At 41.2% G+C, this 11,829-nt stretch overlaps 2 protein-coding genes across 2 annotated transcripts in view; one reads left to right on the forward strand and one right to left on the reverse strand.

Moving 5' to 3' along the window:
- Positions 1-6,551, reverse strand: part of LOC123956312 (dynein axonemal heavy chain 12-like) — a 19,828-nt gene extending 13,277 nt beyond the window's left edge. Inside the window, exons 1-2 of the mRNA XM_046028414.1 lie at positions 6,430-6,551; positions 4,719-4,771 (exon numbers count right to left, since the gene is read on the reverse strand). Of these exons, the coding sequence (XP_045884370.1) occupies positions 4,719-4,771; positions 6,430-6,551 (175 nt within the window). The remainder of the gene's footprint in view (positions 1-4,718; positions 4,772-6,429) is intronic.
- LOC123956313 (dynein axonemal heavy chain 12-like) overlaps positions 1-11,829 on the forward strand; it is an 18,786-nt gene that overhangs the window by 901 nt on the left and 6,056 nt on the right. The window lies entirely within an intron of this gene.

Consider the following 11,829-nt stretch of genomic DNA (forward strand, 5'->3'; position numbering starts at 1 on the left):
GTGATGGTTTGGGGTGCCATGTCATCTGCTGGTGTTGGTCCACTGTGTTTTCTGAGGTCCAAGGTCAACACAGCCGTCTACCAGGAAGTTTTAGAGCACTTCATGCTTCCTGCTGCTGACCAACTTTATGGCGATGCAGATTTCATTTTCCAACAGGACTTGGCACCTGCACACAGTGCCAAAGCTACCAGTACCTGGTTTAAGGACCATGGTATCCCTGTTCTTAATTGGCCAGCAAACTGGCCTGACCTTAACCCTATAGAAAATCTATGGGGTATTGTGAAGAGGAAGATGCGATACGCCAGACCCAACAATGCAGAAGAGCTGAAGGCCACTATCAGAGCAACCTGGGCTCTCATAACACCTGAGCAGTGCCACAGACTGATCGACTCCATACCACGCCGCATTGCTGCAGTAATTTAGGCAAAAGGAGCTTTTCATGTTCATACTTTTCAGTTGGCCAACATTTCTAAAAATCCTTTTTTGTATTGGTCTTAAGTAATATTCAAATTTTCGGAGATACTGCATGTGGGATTTTCATTAGTTGTCCGTTTTAATCATCACAATTAAATGAAATAAACAGTGAAATATATCAGTCTGTGTGTAATGAATGAATATAATATCCAAGTTTCACTTTTTGAATGGAATTACTGAAATAAATCAACTTTTTGATGATATTATAATTATATGACCAGCGCCTGTATATGTCAGAGGTCGCACGCCTCTGGATCAACTAGGGGTTAAGTGTCTTGCTCAGTGGGAATCAAACCCGGGTCTCTTACACGATGTGTCTTAGCCAATGTACCATCGCCACCATCATTATGAGCATACTCCCTTAGGACAACTGTTTGCGCCAGGTGGATGGATGGAACTGTCAGACCACGGGACCAGAATACATGGAGAATCAGAAGATCCATCTGTGGGTTGCTGAGGGCAGTTAAGTGAGAGAACAAGCCTTGGAAAAACGGCAAATTGTGTTGTCTAATGATGGAGGGTGTGTGAAATTCAGCAAGGCAAGCTTGGAGGAATTTCCCCACTGGCGAATCTGAGACCTAACAGGATCAGGCACAAACAGTAGGTTAGGAGGTCCAGTATCTGGGTCAGGGTGAGTGTGCTGAGCCTTCCAGGCAATGGTCCGGTGTCAGTGTCACACGTAGCAGCAGCCACCAGGCAGGGAGGACGGAGAATGTCTCTTGCTCGGAGATGGGTTTCTCAGGATCAGATTGGCAGGAGAAAGGTAGGTTTTTGTGGTCCATCAAGACTACAAAAGGTTGTTCAACTCCTCCAGTACTTACACCACTGTAAACAGCTCACGATTTTCCACATCATAGTTATGCTTAAATAGTTCAAGGAGACGAGGAGGGACGGATTAGACCAGAATCTAGGGAGTCATGGATGTTTTTCTTCATAGCCTCAGCCTTTCAGGACGGGAGAGGTTATAAAGTTGACTGGAGGTTAAGGGACAACCAGGAAGTTAGTTGTGGTGTACAGTCATGGGGTCTATGTGCAGGCAAAGACACAGCTTATTACTTGCTAAATACCTCACCTAAGTCACAGTAAGTGGAAGGAACTAATGAGGGGTCAGGACACTCGGGAGCCGGTGTTTCAGTTAACTGAGTAGCGAGAGTGTGTGGTTGAGGTGTGGCTCATCAGGACTCCCCCGTTACTGTTGAGCCTTCTCTTTTTGGCAGAAGGAGACACGAGGTTTGGGAAGTGGAGCTGAGGGACAGACTGGTGCAGGGGTTGGCAACCTTTACTATCTACAGAGCCACTTTTGGCCAGAGAAAGGAAAAAAAATTTGCACATAAATATTTTAGCCCTTTAAATGCATGAACCACAACCTATTAGTGTACATTAGCGTATCGACATTTCTAACAGGTCTAAATGACCATTCATTCATATGTTTTACCACAAGGTGGCTGCAATAGGCCTATATGTTATTTATGATTATTTGGCTACTTCAACTTTGCATTTCCAAAAATTGTTTTGGTGGATTTATGACAGTATAAAAGTACTACAATAAAGAAAACAGTTGAAACTAGTTCTTTTTACTGGGGATGCCATTTCCAACAAAACTGATTCGTGGGGAAAAATTAGAACTTAGAAACTGAGTAGCTATTGATATTTTTTTAGGGCTAGTTTGACTTGGCTAGTGTTTATGCAAAATAAATGAATAGCCCAGTGTGCACAAAACACAATGATCAATTAATTTATAGAGAAAATTAAAACTTGCTAAAAGAGGTAATGTGTTGCACAATAATAACCTAATAACAAATGCTGTTCTCACCAGTTTAATGGGATTTCTGTTTCTAAACATCAGTGCAGATATTCTTGATACCAGGGCTAGAAGATGTAACAATTTGATCTTGACACGACTGAAAGCTCTCATCTGAGGTGGGAACGATATTTTGACTTTATGTAGTTCATGCTTGAGAAAACTGGCTAGCACATACGTTGCAAGTATGTTGATCCGAAAAGGGACAGGACTCCAAATGCTTCTTCATATTGACATTGTTGTCTGCAATAACTTTCCATGTTTCAAACAAAAGTTTGGCGGGTTTCGGGAGTTTTTCAGTATCGCTTCGTTTGTGGTTTTGATTGAGAATAGCCTTCTGACAGGCAACATCTTCGAGCTCAGCTGTCAGGATTTTGAACTTAGATACACATTTGTCATTGTCAGCCAGTTCTATTTATTTCAAGTCCGGGTAGACTTACTCCTGTGAATGCAGACAGGGATGGGTCAATGTCCAGAGGTGTGACAGGGAATGATAGTAGCATTCTGATGATCAGACACTGTAAATAATTGTTGATGTAATTGTTTTCTTCTCTGAACTTTCTCAGAGAGGGGAAGTGCAAAAGCATGCCTCTCTGTACATCTCACACCAACTTGCACTCAAACACTAAAACAACTTCCGACAGCTGCTGGACTGTCCCTTTCCCTGGAGACTTTTGTTCAGTGTGTTGAGGTGACTTCTCATAATCCACCATGAAGTGCAACTTCTCCAGCCAATCATGATCTTCCAGTTCTGGGTAGGTCTGGCCTTTGCAGGAAGATTTTCAAATGTTCTATAGTGGAAGTTGGCCTCTGAAGTTAGGATCTGACAGCCCAGACTTCTCCCTAGATCGTTTACGTAGTTGGTTATCGAACCAAATACACAGGAAAATTAGGGAATCTAAGCTATTTGTCTCATCCCTAGCCACTAACTCATCATATCATTTACTTTATCAGAAAGCCCACAAATCAAAACTCCATGTAGAGCGACTTAATTCCCACCCACTCTCTGATGCCCAAAGTCTCAGCTCCACAGAGTATTCTGTGACTGAACTAGAACGCTTGCGAAGGGAGAGAAATCTGTTGGAATGCTTTCTTTCCATGAACAGGATGGACAAAAATGTTTCTCATCTCAGCTATAAATGTTAAAAAAGAACTACAAATCAATGACCCCTCCTCCCACAAAGTAGTAGCCCACTGAGATGCTTTACTAGTAAATAAACCAATAAGTGGATGGATGAAAGGGGTTGCTGGGCTGACAAAGGCAAGAGGCAGGCAGGCTGAGGAGGGTTGAGTATGGCTGGGGATTGAGCTGAGGCTGCAGGTGGTGGTGAATGGCTGGATTGAGATGCTGTAACAGGAATCCTGAGGTACACGAGAAAAACCACATTAGCAAAAAGCACGAAGGAGAATCATAAAAACACACTAGAAGGTTCTCTGAATGCAAATCAGCCAAGAGTCACTGTACCACAGAGTAGATGGAACAGTCTGGTGATGAGTGGCAGGAGACGTGGGGTATTTGAGCCAAGGGTTGATGAGCTGACTAAAGCCTGGTGTGGAGATGAACAAGATGCCAGGAGAGGTGAGCCGCGCCCACAACACATAAACACGGGAGGAGTTGACAGGGAAATCAAAGAAAAAACACAGGGAACGATGGAGTTGAGGAGCTCCCTTGCTCAGTGGGTGCCTCCAGACGCCCAAACCAGGCTTATCAAAATGCTCCAGAATGAACCAGCAAGGGATCCACGATCGCTCCTCAGGACCAAAACCCTCTCAGTCCACTAAAAACTAGAACCCCCAGCTATGGGGTTCCAGGGAGCCAGGTGCCAGGAGAGGTAAGCCTCACTCCAACAACACATACACACATGTACAGGAGGAGAGGAGGGGGCAGGAAAAACACAGGGAAAAGCTGGAGTCACAGCCAGAGTGGTGACAAATGAACTGATGTGTTAATTTGTGTTTAAACTGCGGAGGCTGCCTGCCTGCATTACACATATGATCCGCACACAAGATTAACCCATCTGTCTTGGAATAGAGTAATAATGAGGGATCAAAAAGTGGAGGTTCAGGAGGCCCCAGACCTCCATGTTTCCATGTTTAGCTACAGCACTCTGACTGGAGGAACAGGGGATCTGATACTTTATTTACCCACGTTACTATATTTACCCCCTCCAGATAGGTTTGTGCTGTGAACTGACATCTCATGGGCAGACAGCGTGTTGTTAGTGATATTGAAGAGTCAGTACCCACCACATCAGCATCTAACTGGACCTAAGTGACATTTGCAGGTATGTTTACATGCTGTTTAATGTGATTTAAAGAGCAGATATATATGCTGTAGCAACTGCAATTTTATTTCAGTTACCTGACGGTTTAATTTGCATTCATTTATAGTAAATCACAACAAAAGCCGTCACCTTGTTACAAGCCTTGTACCCCCCCTCACCTTGTCTTATAGCAGTGAAGATCGAGCTGCGCTCTGCAAAGTCAGGCCAAGAGCTGTGAGGAAAGAAGATCGCTAACTATGTTAAACATATCAAACACAAAGTAAAACAAAATTCTGTTTAACTACACAGGAAAACTAATCCAATCTGATGATAGCTTCACCTGCTGGGAATAATACTGATGCAAAAAGTTAACATATCGAGCCTCTTGAGACCAACATTTGTCAAGGCTGAACGTCCCACTCTCTTTTAGAAGACAGTTTAAAGTATTACTTACTTCTGAAATCTGGTAGGTTCTTCCACCAAATTTGTATTTAAAATTCCAGATTTCAGATTAAAGAGATAGTAAGTAACTGTAATCCAATACACTTTTTTTGTTAAATTCAGTGTGTATTTCCTCATGGTTTTTGTGTGTGCTCTGAAAAAAATCTGTCTAGAAAGTGGTGTGGAACTTGCCACACAACATCCAGCCAATCATCAATAGGTGGTGTTAGTGCTTGTGCACAGTCTATACACCAGCACATTCAAACATGCTGGACTCTATGCACCATGGCCGGCTCGTGACATAGGCGATAGAGGCGGTCAGATGTTGGGGGGAGGGCCACAAGAGAAAGTTTTTGACTCTGCGCAAATTAATGCCGCCCAGCTGATGCAACACCGGTGTAACGCTGTCATAGTGGACCCACCTTGCACTGAGTCGCAGCCAGTTTGTGACAGAGTGGCAACATAGCTGGTAGAGTTTTGTTATATAAACATCTAAAAACTGAGGTGAAACTTTGCTCTGTGGATCTACAGGAGAAAACATATTTAAAAGCAATGCAGAATGCCCAAGAACCTTCTATTTTCATATTTTGAAGTGTCGCGTGCTGCCCGAATTTTGTGTTTCCCTTTACATAAATAAAGATCACCAAAAATTGATGCAGAAAAGGCAGCAATTTGTGTAAAATGTAACACCAGAATACAGGAAATTAAGTCTCAAGACCCCCACACCCTGCATTTAATAAGTGTCCCCTCCAGTGTTGAAACAAAGTATGGGCAGCCAAAGAGGAAAAGGTCTGAAGAGTATAAACAGAAAAGAAAGGGGATTTGAAATTTAGGTTGGTGGAGCTTCTGAAGGAGCACTGAGGGGAGGGGTGTATTTGTTTGGCAATTAAGTTCAAATATCAAAATCCTACAGAATCACTTACTCTCCCTGTAACTTAACTAGCAGTCTTGATTTTTCTACCCAGTTAGTCAAGATCCTGTAAACCAACAGTAAACTGACATAGAAATCAAAGATAGATTTGTGTGGAGCCCCTAAACTGACAAAATGTATTAATTGGACTGGTGGTGAAACAAAAGGCTTTACTATTCTTTACCAACTAATTAAGAGGTTAAAGAGAAATGTATAAAGCTATCTTTTTACACTGTATTTGAATTATTTAACAAACATTATTATTTATTTTTTGAATCAGTATTTTTTACATGTCTGATAATGTTTAATGCATTTTGTCAGCAAGGGGGCTTCACAGAGTTGACAAAATGTAGTTCTTTTGCTTAGTAGAAGAAAGTCTCAGAAACTTTCGGATCATATACTTTAATAAACAACTAAGAAGAAATAATTACAGTATTGCAAATACAGCAATGGAGAAGACAGCAAAGGAACAAGCAGAACTTTCATCAAACTAAACATCTGAGGGAAATATTTGTAATCTTTGTTTCAATTACACCGACCTCCTGCCTTCTTCCTTCCATTTGTTGTGCTCCAGCAGACTCTGCTCAATCATGTACTGTGTAGCTGCATCAAATTCATCTTCATCATCCACACCCTCTATCCCATATTGCTGAAGCTCCATGATATCCACATAAGGGATCCTGGGCCCTGTTGAAAAAGGGAAAATTTTAAGACTTATTTCAATGAACTTGTGTCTGATATGCAAGTCAGTGTTACATCATGGACACTACATCGCATAAGTATATAGACACTGAAACTGTGTGTAATAGATCATTTGTCATTCCAAATCCATGGGCCCATCTGCTCCCATTCAGCCACTAGAGCATTAGTCAGATCCAACACTGATGATGGGTTATAAGGTCTGGCTCCTATGGCGCTCCAGTTCATTGAGGTCAGGGCTCTGTGCAGACCAGTCAAGTCCTTCCACACCAAAGACCATTCTTTATGGACCTGGCTTTCCACAAGGACACTGTCTGAAGTTGAATCTTGACTAGAATAGCATCCCGCAAAGTCTCAAATCAGTGCAGAACTTTAAAAAGCATTTTAAAATAATTTATTAAGCACTCTTATTGTTTATAACAGCAACATCCCTGTTTTAAATCCAACATAGGATCTTAGCTCCATGTCATCTATCTTGCTCTCTCCCCGTGTTTCCTATCAATCTCTACTGTCAAACAGACCATTTCCTCATTTTTGTAAATGTATATTCTGTACACTTTCTCCCTTTAGGCATTGTCTTATCTAAGTTCTACAGAATATAACAACAGTTTTCTTGCCAAAATATAATTATATATAATGACAATCACTATAGGTTTTTACCTTGTGGTTTTGTCTTGTGTCGTTGTTTTGATTCCCTCGACTCGGCCGTGGAGTCCCTGCAGATTCTGGAGAGGATCTTTGCTGTTGCTGAAAATGGCAGGAGGTGTCTCTGACCTATGACTTAAACTACAGCCTACGTGGAAAAGCGGATCCAATATCTGTTACTATATTTACCTCCTACTAAGTTTATGCAACAAACTAACAGCCGACAGTCAGTGTGTCCGTCAGTTTGTCCTCTGTTGACCACCTTCCTCCATTTCTAAACTGCCCTCTGTGCAGTGTGTATGTACCCAAACACCTTTAATTAATTAATTACATACAGAGCACACAGCAGAGTACACACAGCAGTATGGGGAAACTGTGTGTAATAATTAAACTTTTGATTCCAGATACATTGGCATTAACGAACTGCTGTAACCGCCTTCTGGTTTCAGAATTTCCACCATTTTTCCCAATCAGCCACAAGAGCATCGGTGAGGGTGATAAGGTCTGGCTCCCAGTTCATCCCAAAGGGAATATGATCAGGGCTTTGTGCAGGTCAGTTCTTCCACAACAAACTTGGAAAACCATTTCTTCATGGATCTGGCTTTGTGCATGGGAACACTATCATGTCGAAAGAGGATAAGTTGTTTAAAGTTGCTCCTCGACTTTAGAATAGCACCCTGCAAACTCTCAAATCAGTGTAGAACTTAAACTTGTTTAGGTGTGCTTATCGCTTTTAACTGCACCATCCCTGATTTAAAGCCAACTGGGGACATTTGCTGCATGTCATCTATCTAGCTCTCCCCCACTGTTTCCTGTCTATCACTACTGTCAAATAGACTTTCTCGATTTTCTTATATTTATATTCTTTACACTTTTCTCCCTTTATGTATATTCTGTATTTTTATAGATAATTGCTACTTTATATAACTACAGTTTGCTTGCTAAAATATGATTATACGCTCACCGGCCAAGAAAGGGGATTTAAGTGACATTTAATGTGGCACAGTTGTTGGTGCCAGACGGGCAGGTCTGAGTATTTCAGAAACTGCTGATCTACTGGGATTTTAACGCACAACCATTTCTAGAGTTTACAGAAAATGGTATGAAAAAGAGAAAATATCCAGTGAGCAGTTGTGTGGATGAAAATGCTTTGTTGATGTCAGAGGAGAATGGGCAGACTGGTTCGAGATGACAGAAAGGCAACAGTAACTCATATAACCACCCGTTACAACCAAGGTATGTAGAATACCATCTCTGAATGTGCAGCACATCAAACCTTAAACCAGATGGGCTACAGCAGCAGAAGACCACACCGGGTGCCACTCCTGTCATTTAAGAACAGAAAACTGAGGCTACTACTTGAAAAACGTTGCCAGGTCTGATGAGTCTAGATTTCAGCTGTGACATTCAGATGGTAGGGTCAGAATTTGGCGTAAAAACATGAAGGCATGGATCCACCCTTCCTTGGATCAACGGTTCAGGCTGCTGGTGGTGGTGTAATGGTGTGGGTGATATTTTCTTGGTACACTTTGAGCCCCTTAGTACCAATTGAACATTGTTTAAATGCGACAGCCTGCCTGAGTATTGCTGCTGAACATGTGAACCCATCTTCTTCCAGCAGGATAATGCACCATGTCACAAAGCTCAAATCATCTCAAACTGGTTTCTTGAACATTGAGTTCATTGTACTCCGATGGCCTCCACAGTCACCAGATCTCCATCCAATAGAGCACCTTTGGGATGTGGTGGAACTGGAGATTTGTATCATGTATGTGCAGCCGAAAAATCTGCAGCAACTGCGTGATGCTATCGTGTCTATGTGGACCAAAGTCTCTGAGGAATGTTTCCAACACCTTGTTGAAAATATGCCACGAAGAATTAAGGCAGTTTTGAAGACGCAAGGGTCCAACCCAGTACTAGTAAGGTGTACCTAATAAAGTGGCCAGTGAGGGTGTATTATGACACTCACTGTGGGTTTCTGTGCTGACAGACCTCACTGGGTTTTTACCTTGCGGTTTTGTTTTGGGTTGTTGTTTTGGTTCCCTCGACTCGGCTGGAAAGTGCTAGCAAATTCTGGAGACGATCTTTGCTGTTGCTGGCAGGAGGAGACGTCTCTGACCTGTAACTTAAACCAGAGCTGGATGCCTACTTGGAAAAGGGGATCTGGTACTTGTTACTATATTTACCCTCTCCGGCTAAGGTTACACAGTGAATTTATCAACAAACAGACAGTGTGTGACTGTAGGACAGACCACGGCTGGATTAATGTGTTAATGGCCTAAATATTAAGTTTTGGGCCCCTGTTGATACCCTACCTCAACTTCTGACTTTACAGCACCCTGGGTAGTGTGTATGTACATCATCACCTTTAATTTAGGGCTGCCACTAATGATTATGTACCTAATCTGTTAATCTGCAGACTATCTGTTACATTTTTACATTTGTTTCGTGTATAACATGTCTGAAAATACATACAAAGAAAATCCATCACATTTTGCCTGAGATCTATGTGATGTTATCTTGTTTTGGTCGACCAACAGTCTGAAACCCAAAAACATTCAGTTTACAACAATATAAAAGAGAATAGGAGCAAATCCTCATACTGTAGAATCTGGATCTGGAGAATGTTTAGCATGTTTACTTGAAAAAAGAAACTGCAAACAATTAAGCAATAGTTGCAGATTCATTTTCTGGCCCCTGATTTCATTGATTATCAACTAATCGTTGCAGCTCTACACAGCAGCTTCATTACTTGCCCAAAGACCAACAACTAGTAGAACTGTATAGCCCTGTGTGTCTGTTAGTTTGTGGTGATTTGATTAAACAAATATGGGAGTAGGCAGTGTAGGAATATGCAGCATGTGTGTACAATATAAAGTAGAATAATTAAGGTCTTACAATTTTGGCTTCTATATAAAAAACTAACAAACCCAGCAAGGGCCAGTCTGCAGGAGGCAGCAGTGGTTCTAATCGTGGGGTTAATATTTCAATCCTGGGCTCCTTCTGTCCTAAAGTGCTCTTGGGCAAGACACTGAACACCAAGTTTCTCCTGATGGGCAGACCCGCACCTTGCTTTTCCAAATGGCAAACTGGAAAGCACTTAGTATACTGAGGTAGAAATACCAAGGAAGGTTAAAATCAAGGGCAACTGTATGTGGTTACAGCTCCCTGATACTTGAAATGAATTGTAATGCAAAGCCTGCACTAGCTACAAATGGACTTTAAAGGTTCAAATTCTATAACAAATTTGTAATTAATCAAATTACAAAAAACAATTGACAAATAGTAATCATGGGACAGTTATCCTACCTTGGGACAAGGGCAGCTAACATTAACAGGAAACAAATACAATGTAAAGGATAATGATACATCTGTATATAATATAAACTGCCGGCATACCTGACCTTTGTATCCAACTGGACACAAAGCATGTTATTTTATTATCTGTGTGGGACCATTCAGCTGTTAAAGGTTAAAACTAAATCTGACTGCTGAGGTTCAGGGTGCTTGAAGATACAGCTCATGTGAAACACTTGGAAGTGCACACTGGAGCCACGTGTTTTACCTCATTTTCCGTCTCATGTGCATCTGATGGAACCGATGTGTTTCAGTTTTAATAATTTCAGCTGTCCAGGGTTCCTACACATTTTCCATTTCAAAATTCCAAACTTTTCCACTCAAATTTCCAGACATCTCGGTAGATTATTCTGAACATATTTGACATCTGAGTACAAATAGCTTGATGTTCATTATGTAAATAAATTGTTTTAAATTCCAACTTTTAACGTGTATGTTACATTCTTACCATGTTTGCTATTATGTTGTCAAATCAATGCCAGAAGATTGTAGCTTGGTAATGCAGCTCTTACAAATCATTTAACACCAAACCATTGTGGGGTTCAGTCCACACTCATATGCAGAAACTTGGAAGATGTTCCCCTGTCAAACATCTCTGCTCATAGTAAACTAACCCATACTCATATTATTGTCCCTTAATATATTGAATAAATAATATAATATTCCACAGACCCTGGAATGCTGAGTTCACTTAACAACTGCCTTTGTGAAGTTAAAAAATGGATGTCAAATAATTTCCTCCAGCTGAACTCAGACAAAACAGAAATCCTGGTCATCGGGTCCCAGCAGATGGTAAAACAAATACTGCCATCTGCTTGTTCCCTAGTAAATCACATTAAGCCTGTGGCAAAGAACCTTGGTGTTTGGTTTGATAGTAATTTAAATTTCGAGCAGCACACCACAAAGCTTGTTCAATCATGTTTTTATCAACTTAGAAATATAGCAAAAATTCGATCTACTGTATGTTAACTTTTAAGGACACCGAGACCATTTTACACACCTTCATCTCATCACGCCTGGATTATTGCAACAGCCTTTTCACCTGTTTAACCCAAAAATCTATTGATCGACTCCAGACTGTCCAGAACTCAGCTGCCAGGCTTTTAACCAGAACAAAGAAATATGACCACATTACTCCTATTAGCTTCATTACACTGGCTCCCAGTATGTTTTAGAATTGACTTTAAAATTCTATTGATCACTTTTAAAGCTCTTCATGGCCTCTCACCTTGTTATAT

Source organism: Micropterus dolomieu, linkage group LG18 (assembly GCF_021292245.1).
Source record: "Micropterus dolomieu isolate WLL.071019.BEF.003 ecotype Adirondacks linkage group LG18, ASM2129224v1, whole genome shotgun sequence".
NCBI lineage: Eukaryota > Metazoa > Chordata > Actinopteri > Centrarchiformes > Centrarchidae > Micropterus > Micropterus dolomieu.